This window comes from Mastacembelus armatus, chromosome 11, assembly GCF_900324485.2.
Source record: "Mastacembelus armatus chromosome 11, fMasArm1.2, whole genome shotgun sequence".
In the NCBI taxonomy this organism is placed as follows: domain Eukaryota; kingdom Metazoa; phylum Chordata; class Actinopteri; order Synbranchiformes; family Mastacembelidae; genus Mastacembelus; species Mastacembelus armatus.
Window position 1 is genome coordinate 367,735 of NC_046643.1, and position 20,296 is coordinate 388,030.

Consider the following 20,296-nt stretch of genomic DNA (forward strand, 5'->3'; position numbering starts at 1 on the left):
CCTTTTTCTTTCTCTCACTCTGTGTCTTCCTACAGCTGCTGCAGGCTCTATAGCTAAACTTCCTCCTGTAACTGTCAACACTGGGTAGAGCTGCGCTGGGGGGGCAGTGGGTTTCACTTCCTGATATGGCGGTGGAGGAGGTGCAGGCTCGCTTCTATTCCTCCCTTTTGACGTTGGTTTCTGTTCCTGATTATAAGAGTCTGCACATGTGCAACACACCCAGGCATCATAGAGCTTAGTTCTATATTCTTCTAAATCTTTTACCTTTTTCTTTAACTTGGACTTGTTCAACATTCCTGCTTCCCCAATATCTTTTTCCAATTTTTCCTTTTCTTCTCTAACCTCCTCTTGTTTTTTCCACAAGGTATTTTTCAGCGGCACTCTCATGGACGGGGGGAGTCCTTTCTCCTTCATTACTTTTTGTACCAACACTCTCATGTCTTCTTTAGCTTTGTCTCTATTTCTTGGATTTTCTCTTCCACTCACCGCTTGCATGAGATGGATAATCTGATCACTTACCGGTTTCCAGCTCTTCGTTCCGGGACCCCACCCATCATCATTTATTTCCCTATCAAATTCTCCGTCCATTTTTACTTACCTCCTTGAATTTTTCCTGTAAATGAAACCTTTTCTCAATACAAAACAACTTTTCCTATACCACACAAGCCAGTCAGTTTGTATGGACTACACCCGAGCAACTGACCCAATTGAACACTACTTCTCTCGCAACTTCCTGATCAGCTGCTTAGTTAACCCTCTGGGGTCGACACACGCGCCGGCGCGTTTTGACGCATCATTTCCTGATAAGGCCGAAACAAACTTAAATTACTCCGTCAATTCTGATCGTACAGATAAAAGAAGTATATCATTCAAATCTGTAAAGGGTCTAGTTTTAGTGGTATACCATCATAATAAAAACAAAACGTTGTGCTTTTTTTAAATAAAGAAAGCCGACAGGGTGCGCTCTCGGACTTTTCTGTCTCTGCCATTTCTCTTCACAGACGCGTAAATAAAACAACCAGAATCTCAGCGAATACTTGCCTCATAAAAATAAGAATTATATGGCTAGAAAGCTTGAAATGTTTTCTTTTGAGTGAAACAATTCAAGTCAAAAACAAATCATCACTTTTTATTTAATCCGTATGAACGTAAAGAGAAGTCCGTTTTTTCCTCTCACCTCATTACAGGTAATGCGGTCCCGCCTTGTACACTGTCCACTGTTCACATGTAAATAATCTCAGGTGAACCAGGTAAATATGTGCACGCCCCCAAGAAATGACACAAAATATCAAACTTCATCATAGAATTTACTCACTTTTTCGGAGCGTTTGGATGATGGCGCGTTACGCACGTGAAGCGGCGCTCCTTACATTCCTCACAGAGACAAATAGTTTAGCTTGTCCTCAGAGTAAAAACACTAATTTTAACTCAAATGAGGATCGTTTGGCTCCTCATTGTGTTGTATTGTGCTGCACTAATCCCCTCCCATCTACATTGACTGAAAGGCTCATTATGCGCGTCTTTGTCTGGTCGTTCAGTGCGTCTTTTGTGTTCTCAGGTAAATCACATGACTATTCATCCTGAGACACACCCTCTTGTATATGGCCTTTCCGTACAAAAAGTGTCTTAGAAAATTTAAATCAGTGTATTGTTTACTGTGAATGTGTGAACTAGATGACATTCACAACACTGTGAAGTAAACACTTCAGCCTACAACATGCAGGTCTCCAAAGTCTTGTGAACCAATGTTCTGTTTGTGTTTTATGGTCTTATTTCAGTGAGTAAAAAATTGTAGTTTTTCACTAACCATACATAAACATTTTTCTGAAAAACACAATCATGTGTAAACTTGCTGCTCACATGTTATTGTAGCCAATTTTATGCTGATTACAGTGTTATTAGACGTTAAACATTAATATGTTTAAAAGACACTGAAAAAAGCACAAATGTCAGGACATGTCAAAATTTGTCCTTGCCCCCAAAACCCCCTCAGACCCCAGAGGGTTAATCAAGTCCTGAAAAATATGGTGGCTGGCTGCCCCTTGCCATCTGGTACTACTGTCATCCAGTATATGGATGATATCTTAATTGCATCGTGCACTGACACAGACTGCCTTGCAGCAACGCTTTCAGTGCTACAGAGGTTGGCAGAAAAGGGTTTTAAAGTCAGTAAATCTAAGCTTCAAGTTGCCAGGAAACAAATTTCCTTCCTAGGTCGCATTATCTTGGTCAAAGGTGCTGGACTCTCACCATCCCATCGGTCCACCATCCTGCATCATCCCAAACCACAAACTGTGAAGGATATGCTGTCCTTCTTAGGTCTAACAGGCTTCAGCAGAAACTATATCCCCAACTACACTCAAGCTACTCAGCCTCTTTGCAAACTGGTCAATGATCAAGGCATGAGAAACCTTGCAGCTAGACTTCAATGGGACACAGCCACAGAGATGGCCTTCATCTCCCTGAAAACGACCCTAGCACAGGCAGCAGACTTAGCTCTCCCTTACTACACAGCACCATTCTTCCTAGATGTTTCTGAAACAGGAGACACTGTAAACGGTATCCTGTTTCATAAAAAAGGGGGAGGTAGATTCTCTGTCCTGTTGGTGTTGCTCTCCGGCTAAAAGAATCACTTTTGTCTTGCAAGCGTGTCGTGTTGTGTGTGTTGTATAGTTCGTCTACAGACTAGCACAGACTAGCTATAGTTCAACACACCTAAAAACCAACTAAAGTCTAAACAATTCAATAACTGCTACATTCCGGTACTAGTCAAGTACCTTTCTATTTTGACCGGTATTTATTGCTATTTCCTGACTTAGCGCTCGTTAGCCTATCGGTTAGCTTAGCTAGCTAGTTAGCTTAGCTAACATGGCCTCTCCCTCTCTCTCTATTTCTTGCTCGGTGTGCCACATGTTTAGTTCTCCTTTAGTGACAATGATACCTGTAATAAGTGTAAGGTTCTGTTAGCCTTGGAGGTGAGGATCACTGATTTGGAAGCGCGGCTCCGCACCTTCGAACAAAAGCCAGCTAGCCTAGCCTCGTTAGCTGGTGTGGAGCCACCGAGCTCAGGGTCTGTTAGCGGTCCAAGGGCAGCTCTGGAGCAGCCCGGAGAATTAGCCTGGGTGACGGTCCGACGGAAACATACTCCTAAGCAGAAGCCCACAGCTCATCACCTGCCTGTTCACGTTTCTAATAGATTTTCCCCGCTCAGCGACACACCCGCTGAGAAACCGACTCTGATAATTGGCGATTCCATAGTCAGGAACGTGAAAATAGAGACACCAGCGACCATAGTCAAATGTATTCCTGGGGCCAGAGCGGGCGACATCAAATCTGAAGCTGCTGGCTAAGGCTAATCGTAAATATGGAAAAATTGTTATTCACGTCGGCAGCAATGACACCCGATTACGCCAATCGGAGGTCACTAAAATTAATGTTGAGTCGGTGTGTAATTTTGCTAAATTAATGTCGGACTCCGTAGTTTTCTCTGGACCCCTCCCCAATCTGACCAGGGATGACATGTTTAGCTGCATGTCGTTGTTCCGTCGCTGGCTGTCTAGGTGGTGTCCAGCAAACGATGTGGGCTTCATAGACAATTGGGCCACTTTCTGGGGAAAACCTGGTCTGGTAGCGAGAGACGGCATCCATCCCACTTTGAATGGTGCAGCTCTCATCTCTAGAAATTTGGCCGAGTTTATTAGCCAACCTAAAGCCTGACAATCCAGAGTAGGGACCGGGACGCAGAGACTCAGTCTAAAACGCCTCTCTGCAGTTTCCTTAGAGCCGCCGCCCCCCTCAAACCACATGGAGACTGTGTCTGCCCCTCGAACATATAAATCAAATAAATCAGAAGTTAACAGAAGAGGAGTTATTCATAAAAACTTAATAAAAATTAAGACCACTCCTCTTATTGAACAGAAAAACAGAACTGTCAAATGTGGATTATTAAATATCAGGTCTCTTTCATCTAAATCTCTGTTAGTAAATGATTTGATAACTGATCACCAAATTAACTTACTCTGTATTACTGAAACCTGGTTACAGCAGGATGAATATGTCAGTCTGAATGAATCAACCCCCCTCAGTCATAAAAATTATCATGTTCCTCGAAGCACAGGTCGAGGTGGAAGAGTAGCTGCAATCTTCCACTCAAACTTATTATTAAACTTTCATCCTCAGAACAGTTATAACTCATTTGAGAGCCTCACTCTTAGTCTCTCACATCCAAACTGGAAAACACAAAAACCAGTTCTACTTGTCATTGTGTACCGTCCACCTGTCCCTTACTCAGAGATTTTAACTGAATTCCCTGACTTTCTGTCTGATTTAGTGCTTAGATCAGATAAAGTTATTATAGTGGGAGATTTTAACATTCATGTAGATGTTGAAGATAACAGCCTCAGCATTGCATTTAATTCTATATTAGATTCAATTGGTTTCATTCAAAATGTTAATAAACCCACCCACTGTTTCACACCCTTGATCTTGTTCTGACCTATGGCATCGAAATTGAACATCTAATAGTTTTTCCCCAAATCCTGTTTTGTCAGATCATTCTTTAATAACTTTTGAATTTAAAATGATGGATCATGCAGCGTTTGGAAGAAAATTCCACTACAGCAGATGTTTATCCGACAACGCTGTTAATAAATTTAAGAAAATGATTCCATCTTTATTTACATCTATACCAAGTATAAACATAGTGGAGGGCAGCTGCTTCAATCCCACTCCCTACCAAATTGATCATGTTGTTGGCAGCACTGTAACCTCACTGCGTGAAACGCTTGATTCTGTAGCCCCTCTGAAAAAGAAGTTAGTGAATCAGAGGAGACTAGCCCCATGGTATAATTTACATATTCGTACCTTAAAGCAGGCATCACGAAGGCTGGAAAGGAAGTGGTGTTCCACAAACTTAGAGGAAATTTTTCTAGCCTGGAAAAACAGTCAACTAACATATAAAAAAGCTCTCCGTAAAGCCAGAACTGCATACTTTTCATCACTAATAGAGGAAAATAAGAACAATCCCAGGTTTCTTTTCAGCACTGTAGCCAGGCTGACAAAAAGTCACAGCTCTGTTGAGCCCAGTGTTCCCCTTAGCTCTCAGCAGTGATGAATTTATGAGTTTCTTTACAAATAAAATCACAACTATTAGAGATAAAATTCAGCAGATGCTTCCTATACCTGCAATAAATGAATCTTCTACTACAGTAGCTCTTGAATCATCTGTAGGACCTCAGTTATGTTTAGACTGCTTCTCTCCCATAGATCTCTTTGAATTTACATCAGTAGTTGCTTCATCGAAATCATCAACGTGTCTCTTGGACCCCATCCCGACTAGACTGTTTAAAGACACCCTGCCATAAAGTAAATCATCTTTATTAGACTTGGTAAATTTATCTCTAGTATCAGGCTACGTACCACAGGCCTTTAAGACTGCAGTAATCAAACCTTTACTCAAAAAGCCTAGTCTCGATCCAGGAGTCTTGGCTAATATATCCAACCTGCCATTTATTTCTAAAATCCTAGAAAAAGCTGTTGCTAAGCAGCTATCAGACCCCTTACACAGGAATGAACTATTTGAAGATTTTCAATCAGGATTTAGAGCACATCATAGTACAGAAACAGCACTGAAAGTTACCAATGATCTTCTCTTAGCCTCAGATAATGGACTTGTTTCTATACTTGTCCTCCTAGACCTTAGTGCTGCATTCGACACCATTGACCACAACATCTTGTTACAGAGACTGGAGCGTGTGATTGGTATCAGAGGAACAGCGTTAAAGTGGTTCCAATCCTATTTATCAGACAGATTCCAGTTTGTTCATGTCCATGATCAACCTTCCACATGAACAAAAGTTAGTTATGGAGTTCCACAAGGCTCCGTGCTAGGACCAATTCTGTTCACCCTGTACATGCTTCCTTTAAGATATGTCATTAGGAAGCACTCTATTTATTACCACTGCTATGCAGATAACACTCAGTTATATCTATCTATTAAACCTGTTAACACAAACCAGTTAACCAGACTTCAAGCGTGTCTAACTGACATCAAGGCCTGGATGACCAGTAACTTTTTACTTTTAAACTCAGAGAAAACAGAAGTCATTATATTTGGGCCAAAAAATCTCAGAAATGACTTTTCTAAAATTATAGCTACTCTAGATGGCATAGCCCTGGCCTCCAGCACTACTGTAAAAAACCTTGGAGTTATTTTTGACCAGGACATGTCCTTTAACTCACACATAAAACAAATCTCTAGAACTGCATTCTTTCACCTGCGCAACATTTCCAAAATTAGGAACATCCTGTCTCAAAATGATGCAGAAAAACTAGTCCATGCATTTGTTACCTCAAGGCTAGATTACTGTAACTCATGTTGAATACTCACATGTTTTACACAGGTCCGTTGATGAGGAAGTACACAGAGGCGGCTGGAGTGGTTCAGCTGATTACAGGTTTTATTAAAACTATACAGAGTGCTCTGGAGATCAACCCTCATGTGGCACACGGAGACATCTGAGCTCTAGGCAAAATCTATAGAATGTATATACCTTGTAACTTGGCCACCGCCCTACATGCCAGTACTTTTCCACAAAAGGAATTCGGACTATTACCATATATGGAGTTGTTATTCCCTTTACCTTCCCTCATAGTAAAGACATAGTGAAGAGCGGTGACCCTGTCACGTGTCATTACACCTTGCACACTGTGCTGCAATACTAGCCACACAAAGTGTTTCTGCATTCCCACACTCATTACTATCTGGATGTCCCAATATCTCCATAAAAAGCCTCTAATTAATCCAGAATGCCGCAGCCAGAGTCCTGACAGGAACTAGCAGGAGAGATCATATTTCTCCTATATTGGCTTCTCTTCATTGGCTCCCTGTAAAATATAGAATAGAATTTAAAATCCTTCTTCTCACATACAAATCCCTTCATAATCAAGCTCCTTCATACCTTAAAGACCTCATAGTACCATATTATCCCAATAGACCACTTTCCTCTCAGAGTGCAGGTCTACTTGTGGTTCCCAGAGTTTCCAAAAGCAGACTGGGAGGAAGAGCCTTTAGTTATCAAGCTCCTCTCCTGTGGAACCAGCTCCCAGCCTGGGTTCAAGAGGCAGACACTCTCTGTACTTATTCTGAAGTTATTTCTGAGGTTTTTGGGCCCAAATATAATAACTTCTGTTTTCTCTGAATTTAAAAGTAGAAAGTTACTGGTCATCCAGGCCTTTATGTCAGTTAGACACGCTTGAAGTCTGGTTAACTGGTCTGTGTTAACAGGTTTAATAGATAGATACAACTGAGTGTCATCTGCATAGCAGTGGTAATTAATAGAGTGCTTCCTAATGACATAGCCTAAAGGAAGCATTTACAGGGTGAACAGAATCGGTCATAGCACAGAGCCTTGTGGAACTCCATAACTAACTTTTGTGCATGTGGAAGGTTCATCATGGACATGAACAAACTGGAATCTGTCCGATAAATAGGATTGGAACCATTTTAACGCTGTTCCTCTGATACCAGCCACATGCTCCAGTCTCTGTAATAAGATGTTGTGGGCAATAGTGTTGAATGCAGCACTAAGGTCTAGGAGGACAAGTATAGAAACAAGTCCATTATCTGAGGCTAAGAGAACATCGCCAATACAAACAAAACAAATGGCACACATGGTATCTAACTGTGCAATAATGCCATTTTTGGAATCCTCACCTGGACTTCACTGTACTAATACCTCTCAAATTTTGTTCTGCTTCATTTTATCAGATTAAACCATGTTTTATTACGATTTCGTAAATCTTTAGGGCTATTTCAGCATTATTCTCAAGAGATATTCATTATACAACAGCTTTTTTTTAGGCAAGGCTGAAATTTTTTAATTTTTTCTATTTGCCATCTTCATTTACTCCTCACCAATAACACATATACTGATAATTACACATCTGAACAAATCTCACAAGTCTTCCCTTCAATATGACACCAAAAGTATTCAAATAGACCTTGTGGTTGCAGAGCTATACTCATTTCATTATGGGTATGCAAATTTTGAACTGAGTTCTAAAAAGTAGGCTGCAAGTCAAGAGGGAGATAACAGCACTCAAGTAAATTTATTTCATTACTGCCCACCTCTGCGAGAGAGCAGCCCGTGACTTCATGCAGTTCACTGCAGTCATGATATATTTGCTTATTAATAAGTGTTATAACCATAAAGGAAGAACCTCTATTTTCATTTTTAAAAAAAGATAGGATGTCAAAATATTAAATAGTATAGTAAATAGTAGTAAAATAATATTACTAATCATTATTATTATTATTAGTATTATGTCATGAGGTGGCCGTACCTGCCTTCCCAGATCCTTGTGTTTCTCTCCTCCGTTTCCTTAGTGTGTGTTGTGCTGTCTCCCTGGTCTGTATTGTTTGCACCTCGGGAAAGCGGTGGTTGCTGATGAGCCTCACCTGCTACCAATCATCCACTTGCTACCATAAAAGCTCCAGTCTTCCTCTCCAACTTCACCAGTTCGCCCTGCTAACTCCCGCGGTAGTGTGATGCTTGAGTTAGAGTTTGTACTTGAAACTTGCTACTTACTTGTCTTTTTTGTCATCCCAGGATCCGAGCACTGCTGCAACCTGAGGTGTACGTGTTGGCATTCACACGAGCTGAGCATCAAGCTGCCTGCAGGCTGCCTGCCTGCCCTCTTGTTTTTGTTTGTGCTTTTTGTCTCTGGTGATGCTTTGTTTGAAAATAAACTGTGCACTTGGGTCCTCTCCTTACTCCGCCATAACATATTATTATGTTTTTCCTAACCTAGTGTTATCTAATTTAATCTTGCAATGAATGTATTAGATACTGAAGAATTACTAAAACTATGTTTTTCCCAGTTACAGGTACAGTACTGTATCAAAGTTTTAGGCAGTTTAGATGTATTAGATTCTTAACACACAACAAGTGTCTCATTGATTCCAGGTTCATTGTGCAGCCCATTGTGCAAGACAACAAGCCTATAAAGAACCCACTAAGTTCATAAAGAACTATTTTAATAGGCAAGAAGAACCAGGAGTCCTGCAGCAGATGGTTGGACCCCCACAGAGCCCTGACCTGGGCAGTGTGGATAAGTCTGGGATCATATGAAAAGACAGAATACACTGGGATACAGGAGGGAATGTAGAGAAGAACTGTAGCAGCTTCTCAAAGATGCTGCAAAGTACCAGGAGAAACTGTGTGCAGGTCAAACCAAAGAGAACTGCTGCTGGTTTAAGGGCAAAGATGAGGGCTGTAAATACTGATTAGATTTAGGTTTTGTTCACTTTACTGCACTTTGTAGAAAGTTAACTGATAAATTAAAAAATTACTTATGTAATTTATACTAAAAGCAATACCTGTTTTAATACCTTAAAGAATTTGCACAGTACTGTATATAACAAAATGAATGGATGATCATACTTCCACTGTGATATGTAAAGGATCCACAATCTGCCAAATCATGAGAGACAGGATGTCAATCCCGAGCAGAACACCAACAGTAGCACAGAGTTTCCATGGTTCCAGGTGTTGCTGAAAAAAAGGGGGTGGTAGTCAGTATAGAAGCATGGCAAGGGATCAAGAAAGATTACAAATCCTCTCTTTCTGATTTTGAGAGGAAGGGATTTATGAAGCCATAAATAGACTAACCTAAGCTGGACTAGAAAACAATGATGCATCACTAACTGAGGCCAATCCAATCTGCCCTGAAAGCAGCACACCATGACAGAAAAAGAGACCATATTGATAAGAGCACACAGTTCTATAACTCAGTTAATAAATAATGAGTATGTAGTGCAGCTGACTTTCATTAGGGAATCCAGAGTTTGTGTCTGTCAGTCCAATGCAACCCAACAGTTAGTGGTGCTGTTAATTATCAAAATATGTTGTGGTAAATGTAAATCAGTTTGTATCACGTCTTATGTTTTTTCTCAGTTTTGGTTTGCCTTCATACAAAATTAACCTCATATACACTTGGCAAACCAACCAGATATTGCACATCTTTAAAGCTGTCTTGCTTGTGAAACTAAAGCACGCGCATGGTACAACCTGTGAGTAAGGTTTTCTTATAGGTTTTTTCATGCCTCACCCTAACTTACCCCTACTGGTCACCCTAATATATACTTGTCACACAAGTTAGCAGCAGTCCTTATATAAATAACTGCAAAAGCTTAGAGTTCTAGCTCAGTTTAGATTTCCTCTTTGTTGTGACTGAAAAGCATATGATCACAGAACCTTTCTTCAGGTCCCTCAGTGTTTCCTTTATGTACATTGCTCTCCATAATCTCCATGACAACTGAAAGTGACATATGTGGCCAAGTATGGTGACCCATACTCGGAATTTGTGCTCTGCATTTAACCCATTCCAAAGTGCACACGCACAGCAGTGAACACACACACACCGTGAACACACACTCGGAGCAGTGGGCAGCCAGTGCTGTGGCGCCCAGGAAGCAGTTGGGGGTCTGCTGTCTTGCTCAAGGCTCTCACCTCAATTGTGGTATTGAAGGTGGACAGGGTGCTAGCTATTCACTCTGTGCCACTGACAATTCCTGCCGGACCTGAGACTCGAACCTGCAATTTTCAGGTTACAAGTCCCTATCCATTAGGCCACGACTATGACCACAACATGTAGTTCTGTTTTATAGAATGCATATAATAGCTACAGCATGCTCTCTGGAAATACTGAAGCATTGTATCTTTCACCCTGGGTGAAGGGATGCAGCAGCTGCAGTGTTTAAAGTGAAAGTGAACTCAGTCAAGTTTTAAACAGTATTATTCAGCAATGGGCTGTATCTTTCTGCCAGGAAGATTTTTGCTTTTGTGGTACAGCAGAAGCATCTGCTATAAAACAGTCTGACATGTAATTTTACATACAGCAAACAGGAGACACTAGTATAGAGAACTAGGGATAGTGTTCTACCACTGGGACCAATTGGAGTTGGAGTTTACTGGACAGGAAACATGACAAATAATTGCTACACTACTCATTGTCAAGCACTGGCCCAGCTGTCACACTGTGGATCTGAGAATAAAAGGTCAAAATATGTAAGTTCATTAGGGACTACATCCATCTGTGGTGCTTGCCCTTGTAGCTAATGATAATTAAGTAAATCAATGAAGTGTTCAGCATAAATCCACCACTTCAAATCCCCTGTCCCATTTACTATACCTTTCTCTTATCTTTCTTTTCATCTTTCTTGGTGAATACAGTATGGACCCACCAGATCTTGGTAAACATGCTGCCGTATGCAAGGCTGAAACCCAGACCAAGCAGCCATAGACGGAACTAGCAGGACAGCAAAGAAAAATTTCATAATTACACATCAAATATATAGATCAAATTAGCTCCTCAGCCATTCCCCATCATTACATCCTGTTTGAGTTTAATAGCCTTTCACAAATTACCTTTATGTGAAAATAACCTTCTCTGAGGCGGTCTGTTTTTTTGTTCTCAACTATTGGTGGGCATCTCATGATACTAATGGACCACTTGCCTGCTTGTTTTCCATCTATCCCTGCCAGTGATTTCCTGGATCAGGTGTTCAGTCAATCAGAAGCTGGAACCTACCATCTCAGATGACAGTGGATTGGGGAAAGACTGTGATTTGCTTTGTACTGACTGAACACACATGACACTAGTAATCAGCAGCAAGTGGTGGACTGTGTGGACAAATACTGTGCTGGACAAGGATCAGATAATTGGCAACAACAGAATTGAAACCTAAATACACACTCTAATTCTGGGTTTAGAAAGTTTTTAAGTAGGAGGATGACATTACATTTTGTTCCTGTAGACTGAAATTAAAAAGACAACTGAAAGAGTGATATAAAACTTTGAAGTTTTAAGAAAATATTGCTGGGGTTTAAATTAAAAACTGTCCTATGTTTCCTTCGAAGGGATTCCCTTTCAGTTTGAATTAAACTTTGTAACTAGAATCAGTAATCCATACCAATATAATAACGACCTATTTGCAAAGGAAATTCCATACTACCAATATACCGACATTGAGAGTATTTTGAAAGTATTTTTGCCACAAAGGTTTTGTCCAGCTTATTCTACAAGGAATGTATTTGACATTTAAATTAAAATTATGTCTTTTACACTTATTTCTATATATAGTAGTTCATTTCTGCACAAAATTTCTTTTAGCCCTACTACAACTCAATATACTGTAAAGTAAGAGCAGGCCTTTTTTCCCTTCCAGACATTCATACTGCTGAGCAAAATATTATTTGCTTTGAATAAAAAGTTCAGCTGTGTTGACTTTCCACAGTTAAGTTTTTGGAGCTACTTATATACCTGGCAGATGACAGGGAACTGCCTCCTATGGACATGAAGGCCATCAATGCCCAGAGGAAAGACAGCAGCAAGTGCCATCAGGCAGCCCACTGCAGTCATGTTGTTAAGGTAGGGCTGAGAGTTCTGAATGTACCTGGAGAAAAAGAAAAAATATATGTATTTATGGAGATAACTATTAACATGTACATGTATGAAGTAAAGACATGAAAAAAAAAACTCATACTGTACAACAGTAGAAGGAACAACCCAGTCCTGAACATTTAGCTGTCTGTTAGGAGGATAAACTGCAGTAGGCCTGACTGACTTACTGGTTATTAGGGTATAGGTTCCAGCCAAAGCGAGAAAGATGGCTTCCTGCCAGCAGTGAACACCACCGAGGGGTGAATAGAGAGCCAGTGAACTTCGATCAGAGCTAGAAAACATGGGCTGAAGAAGCCAACAATTTTGGTGGCCTCTGATGCAGTCCAGAGATCCAAACACAAATCAAGCCAAGGGGACGGGACTGTACAAGTTACACTTTGGATATGTGGAAAATTGGATGAGTCCTCAACCCAATAGAGAACCCCAGCCTGTCACTGGACTCAGAACCTGGGTGACTGGATATGGCCCCATGAATCGCAATCCCAGCTTTCTAGATCCTGCTGCAGCAAGATAGCCCCTCATTGAGAGCTAAACCTGCTGACCCACTTCACTGATAAGAGCCACTCCCCACCGATGGTTGGCCGTCCTGAAGTAGCATCTGCCCACTCTCAGAAGTGCAGTCTAAACTGAGCTCCAACCTGATGATACTTCACTAGGACCGCCTCTGAAGGAACCTAACCCCCTACCACGAAATGGAAACAAAGGAGGCTGATATCCATAAGCGACCTGGAAATTGGTCAATCTAGTGGCAGAGGAAGTTATGGGGAGTTATGACCATGATGTGACCAAGTTGCCAGACTGATGGAACATATACAATGGAGACCAATCCCCAAAATCTGGTTAATTTTGTCCATTGGTCAGTGGATTAAATATAGAGGAAGTGGGCCCAATCAGTCAGCAAAACTGTCAAAGTGGCTCAGAAAAAAAATCTCTGACCTAAGTGCCCCAGGTTGGCACCCCAGGGTTGACGAGTGTCTCCACTGGAGAACTTGAGACCTCATCTCTGGTAAAAATAACTGGCCTGGTGAGGTACTGCAAGGTACCATCCTGCTTCAGAGAGCTCTTTGGACTTGCTACTTCACCCACCATGTGATAACTCCTTGACTTCTTGAGAAAGACACTTAGTATCAAAACTCAGTTGTCTTGCAGTGGGAAATTGCCCACTCTTCCTCTTCACATGACATTATTTGTATACAAATTATGTGCTTGGCTGCTACCAGCCAGTGATTGTGATAAAGTGCTGTATGACCGTTACTTCTTGCAATTAAAACCTCTATGTAACTTATCAAAGTTCGTCCTCTGAGTCTATTTGTTAAACAATTTACCTAACAAACTTGGGGGCTCATCTGGGATCGCAATACGTCCTCTTTCTTCCAGGTTTGGACCTGATACTGTGCATGAGGGAGTCTGTAACTCCTGATTTAAAGACCTCCGCCCCGTTCTCTGAAGTGAACGGTTTGGTGAGTTGAGAGGCCAGGAAATATGTTTGAAAGGGAGAGTAGTCATGCGCCTGAATTTTGAAAAGAGAGACCAGAGACGAACTCCTGTAAGGTAAGAGGAATCTTTTGAGTAAGCTGAGTAGAGATTTAAAACAAAACAGAGTAAAATTAGGGACCTTGGTCTGAGTTGCATCTCAGAGATTTATGATTCAAACAAAACCTTGTGAAATTGAGTGGAATCATGAGAGAAATTTGATGTTTAAATAGAAACTGCTGAGTTGATATAAAATATAAAATAGAAGATACAAAAATTAGCCATTTTCCTTGTCCTGGGGTGAATTGGTTATTGGCCCGTTCTACAGATCGTATGCTCTGCTTGTGACTCTGCTGCTTATGCCTATTAAACTTGCCATCCTTTAACATCCCATCCTCCTAAATGCTTTTTGCCACGACAGATTTGGTGTCGAGTGGGATGGACTGATGGATGGACAGTAACAGTGCACTACAAATAGCGATTCCTCCCCACGGGTTGAGAAGCTTTCATCCTAAGAAGCCTAGCTTCCGATCTAACCCAAGAAATAAAAGTATGGACCGATTGTACAACAGCGGGGTAGAGACACAAACAGACCTGTAATGTTATGTAAGAGAGAGTGCTAACTCACTATGTGGTTGAAGTAGTTGACAAGATGTCTTAGTAGAGACCGTTGTGTTTTGATTACTGTTGTATGCAGCGCAGTAAAATAGTCTGACTCGCACGAGGAAAGATAACACGAAAAAACGGCTAGAACAGAAACGGGTTTAGTACTGGGTACTAAGAGAGAAGCAAATGCCTGGCCAGGGTCTGGTCTACCAACTGAATTGTCACCGTTATGTTGTAAGAAGTTGTAAGCAACTAACCTTATGGTGGGAGCTGGGGTTTCCTGTAGAATTCAGTCTGAGTAGTCGACAACTAGTGCAATTAAAAGATAAACTTGAAAAGAAGGAAAGAGAGTGCAGGGCAACACAGGTCTTTGTCCAAAAGAGAAAGAAAGAAGGAAAAAGTGTTCCAAGCTGAATGAAAAGTCATGTGAGGAGAGTAAGTTGAAATATGAAGGACAGCAGTATGTTGACGTACGACAGTGGTATGTTAAAGTATGAAAGGCAGTGAGTGGTATGTAGAAAATGAGGAAGTGGAAGTGATAAATCTGACACCTCTATTGGACGGAGACTGCTGTTGTTGACTCTGTTCTACTCTCCCCTAGCCAGAAAGAACTGTTTAAAGGAAATACTCCACACATCCCACTGGCAACACCTGCTGACTGGAGTTGGAAAGACTTTCAAGGACTTTCAACCAACAGCATCAGATCCTAGGACAGAGTATAGCAAGAAAGGTGATGTACATCGTACATTATTTACATCAGTTGTACAAGTTTGTCAAACAGTTGAGCTCATTAATAGTCAGAACACCACTAATGCTGCAGCCTTTACCATCAAAGAAAATAGTTTACTACCAGATGGTTAAGGTATCCAGGAGCTTGATCATGAAGGGATTTGTATGTGTTACAACCCAAGTGTCTAGGGGAGGTAAGGGAGTAACATAGAAGCCAGATTGTTAAAAGGCCAAGCAGACATTTCTTTTCAGAACACAAGAAAATTGAGATTCTTAAGTACAAAACTAAGGGAGTAAAAGACTCTGGAGCTAAAACAACCACATACAAAAGACAAAGGTGAATAAAAGGGCCAGTGGCCAACAAACGAGATGGTTGTGGTCCATGTAGACTACGATGGGCAAATGGCTGGATCCAACATAAACCTCAAAGTGCTGAAGGGCTAGCAGTAACACTAAAGTCTCTTTCTCAGTGGTTGAATATCAGGTTTGGTATGTGTTAAACTTGCGAGAAAAGTAACACACTGGATGCTCAATGCCCTCCGAATCTTCCTGTATCAAGACCGCCCCAGCCCGAACACCGCTGGCGTCAATGTCAAGCTTAAAGGGTCTAGAGAAATCAGGAGAACGCAGCACAGGAGAGTGACACAGCAGGGCTTTTACACATTCAAAAGCACTTTGGCATTCAGGGGTCCATCCAAACTTTTTCTTTGGACTAAGTAGACTAGTCAGGGGTTGAACAACTGTCAAGAAGTTGCGGCAGAAAGCACGATAGTAACCTGCCATTCCTAAAAATCTGCATAGAGCATGCCGTGTTGTAGGCACGGGGAAACTTACGATGGCGTTGATTTTTTTCCTGGACAGGGCGCACCTGTCCTTGGCCAACTTCTCTACCTAGGTAGAGTACAGTGTCTTTGCCAAACTCACACTTCGCAAGGTTTAAAATGAGGCTTGTGCGAGTCTTTGAAATACCTTACGCAAAACATCAACATGTTCATTTCAGTGTTGCGTGTACACAACAACATCATCCAGATAATCACTACACTCCTCAATACCACATGACACAATATCCATCAGCCGCTGAAAATTGGCAGGTGCATTACACATGCCGAATGCCATGACTGTGTATTGTAGCAGGCAGTCAGGTGTAACAAAGGCTGATATTTCAGATGCACGTTTGGTTAAAGGGACTTGCCAGTACCCTTTCAGCAAATCTAACTTAGACACAAATTTAGCAGAGCCAACGTTATCAACACAATCCTCCATGCGAGGAAGTTCGATACGAGTCGGGGACAGTAATATGATTTACCTTGTGGAAGTCTGTAATAAAGTGTGGTGTACCATCAGACTTGGCCTCCTCCAAGCAGGGGGAACTCCGTGCACTGCAACTGGGAACTGCAAGACCATGTCGTAATAAGTAATCAGTTTCAGATTTCATCAGGGCACGTTTAATGATGTTTGCTCTATAAGGATGCTGTTTTATTGGTTTGGCATCTCTGACATCATGTTCCAAAACACTGGTACAGGTGGGCACGTCATTAAACAAGCAAGGAAATTCATGCACAAGCTGTTCTATGTCAAGTTGTTGCGCTTCAGTCAAATGAGTCAGCCGTTTAGGGAAAATCTTTAGTTCATCGGAGTTAGTGAGTCTACCGGTCTGTCATACAGTAAAGTATGTTTTGAGTCCGCTGTCTTCAGGACTATCCATGTCAAAGCCTTGCACTATGAGGGCGGCACTAGTGTGGGGTGTCAGCATTGGTGGAATCTTGGGTAAATCTCGCCAGTATTTCATGATTGTTTGAGTGTTTTCTAGTGTCTTTCTGGCAAGCTGGTTTGCATTATGCAATCACTCTCTAAATCTGCTCACGTAACTTAGCACGTTACATGCTGGGTCACTAGCGTTCAATATAGCTTCTTGCATAGCTTTTAGCGGGCTGTGCGGAATGTGCGCAAACACCAACTCGGAAGGACTAAATCCTAAGGATTCTTGTCTAGCATTACGAGCTGCAAATAATACAAAAGGCAAACCCTCATCCCAATCCTTTTCTGTCTCTAGACAATACTTACGGAGCATATACTTCACTGTCTGATGCCACTTCTCCAGTGCACCTTGGCTCTCTGGGTGGTAAGCACTGGAGGTCAGGTGCTGGGCCTCCAGGGTTTTCATCACCTGCTGAAACACTTCAGACGTGAAATTTGTTCCCTGGTCTGTTTGAATTACCTGCGGCAACCCAAACGTTGCAAAGAATGTCATCAATGCCTTAATGACAGTGGGGGCAGTGATCTTTTTCAAAGGTATTGCCTCAGGATACTTAATTTCCACTGGGAGTCTTTGGTAGGGGGCCTACACAGTCGATGATTTTACCAAATGGTTGCTTTACTACAAGAATTGGACAAAGTGGGGCACGAGGAATGCTCTGATTAGGTTTCCCGGCCAACTGGCAAATGTGGCAGCTGCGGCAGAATTTAGCCATATCTTGCTTCAGTCCAGGCCAGAAAAAGTGTTGCAAGATATTCTGGTACATTTTCGTAACCCCCAAATGTCCAGACCAGCAACTTTCATGAGCCATTGACAGAACTTGCTGTCATTAGCTCTGTGGCAGCACAACTTGTATCATGTGTCTCCATTCACTGTTTTCATCACCGGGCACATACCATTTTCGCATCAACACATTATTTTCCAAATACAACTGGGCATGTTTATGACGTTGGGACGAAACTTCAGGAACTCATACGCCCATAATACTGCACTTTTAACTTGCGTACCGTCATTACTTAACAACCTTTCAAAGCACTTGCGTAGAGTGGGATCCAATTGTTGCAATTCACTAAGCCATTTGGTTTTTACAGCAGTCCCCACTTCCTCCATAACAGGAGTGGGCTCCGCCACTACTTCTAGCCCGCAGGGCTGTTTCGGAGCTGCAGGAAGCTCTGCCTCTGGTTTCCCTGTCTCTGCAAGTAAGGGCATGAGAAAACTGTCTCCAATACAAATGTTGGTATTGGCACGGGCTTGGGATCGGGTAATGGCGCATGAGGGGATTGTGGATGACTCACTATACAAGTCTGGCGGCATAGGCACATCTACCACCTCTAATGATGGTAGCATTTTTCCACCAGCTATATCGTTACCTAGCAATAAAGTTATTCCCTCGATGGGTAGTTTGTCACTCACCGCAACAGGGAAGTATCCTGTTACCAACTTGGACTTTATGTGAACCATGTGGATGGGTTTGGGGGTATAGCCCATTTCAATACCCCTCAAGATGGCGCTGTAACCACATGCGGATTCTGGGGAGAAAGTGTGGCAATGCAGACACACTTTGTGTGACTAGTATGTAAACTTTTCCTTTTGCAGACAGAGCACATAGAGAGGGAGGCCCCAGAAACGTTCATATTCAAACGCCTCCTGAGACAAAGGTAAGTACTGATAGGTGGACGGACCCACAGACATTAGACCGGGAAGTGTTGCTGAAGTTCACCCCAGAAAGACAACCAAAGACAGGACAGATAGTCCTCTGGGCGGAAGGAACATGGCGTCCAGAGATAAAGGAGGCTGATGAAGAAGAAATGAACGGCTCAGCTGGAAAGGTGACTGGTAAACTAGAGGATCCAGGTCCTAGTGAGAACTACTGTCAAAAGCTCAGATCATGGGGACCCCCCAAGGGTCCCCCACCTCCCCCCAATCAATCCACCCAATTCATTGAGGGCAGTGAGGACGAAAAGGACCGACTGGAGGACGGGGAAGTAAACTAGCATCATTCTTTTCAAGCACCCTTGTTGGCTTCGGGAGGAAGAGTGAAGTATCGGCCGTACGGGCTCGGGGATGTGCAGGCGTTGGTGGATCAACTTCCCCCAGTGGCAGAGGGAGGAGGTTTGTGGCTTGGCAAATTGGACAAGCTGACCGCAGGGCAGAGATTGGCTTTGGGAGACTTTAGGGCGGTTATTCCACCAGTATAGATGCACGAGACCTGGAGAGGGCAGCAGGGACTTTGTGCCAGCAGGATGAGGAGCCGTTTGCTGGTGACCTGAGTAGGGTGATTAGAGAAAAATATCCATTACCCACTTCATCCGCCGTGCCCAAACTGGCATGGAACTCGAAAGAAAATCCAAGGACCTTCTTGGATCAGACTAAGGAACTGTGGGTGCGTCATACTGGGTGTCATCCTGGCAAACCAGGGCCCCAGAGGGAGTGGTATAGACAGGCGGTGTTAGAGGGAGTACCGGAGAAGGTAAAAACTGCTATGTGTGACAATCCTGATTTACAGGGGGCCGATTCTGTAGAGTGGGAGAGACATCTGGTGCACCATCTGACTCATGTTCAGCAACAATTGCAAAAGGAAGACGAGCACAATAAGGGCCTCCAAACTCAGCTTTTAAAAATACAGCTGTCAGAGGCCCGGCAAAGGGTTAATTCAGAAAAAAAAGAAGGAAAAAAACGAGGAACCAAAGAAATTGATGTGGCAATGGGGAATGGATGCTCCGGAATCCCCGGACCTGTTTTCCATACCGCCCTGGGAGCCGAATCGCCGTCTACCGGTGAATAGGGGGGGCTACAGGGGAGCTCCGAGGGGGGGAAATGGATGGAGAGGACACGGGAGGCGTGGGGGCCCACCTCGAGGCACTTCAAATGTATGCTTCCTATGTGGGGACACAGAACATTGGGTAAAAGACTGTCCTCACAGAGGTTACTTCGCCCGAGGAAGAGCCCGGGGGGGACAGGGTGCCGGTTCGTATCGTGGACAAGGTGGCCCTCCATCCTACAACATGCCAGTGATAGACTGGGGATCTCCCGTGACCTGGGATGATCCCTACCAAGAATGATACACCCCATCGAGAGGCCCGGACAGCAGTAAAACTACGGCAGATCCGCTGCTGTCCGTGATGGTCAATTACATGTTGTCGTCGTTTTTGGTCGACACTGGGGCAACATGCTCCACTTTGAACACCACCTCAGAATCTACGCTGTCGACGCAGACTACCACAGTTATGGGCTTCTCGGGGAAGAAACAGACTCTGCCGGTGACAC

The 20,296-nt window shown here is 42.7% G+C and overlaps 1 protein-coding gene across 1 annotated transcript in view; it reads right to left on the minus strand.

Moving 5' to 3' along the window:
• Nucleotides 1–20,296, minus strand: part of gabbr1b (gamma-aminobutyric acid (GABA) B receptor, 1b) — a 162,385-nt gene that overhangs the window by 27,017 nt on the left and 115,072 nt on the right. The window contains exons 11-13 of the mRNA XM_026300435.1: nt 12,325–12,457; nt 11,194–11,310; nt 9,444–9,554 (exon numbers count right to left, since the gene is read on the minus strand). Coding sequence (XP_026156220.1) covers nt 9,444–9,554; nt 11,194–11,310; nt 12,325–12,457 — 361 coding nt within the window. The remainder of the gene's footprint in view (nt 1–9,443; nt 9,555–11,193; nt 11,311–12,324; nt 12,458–20,296) is intronic.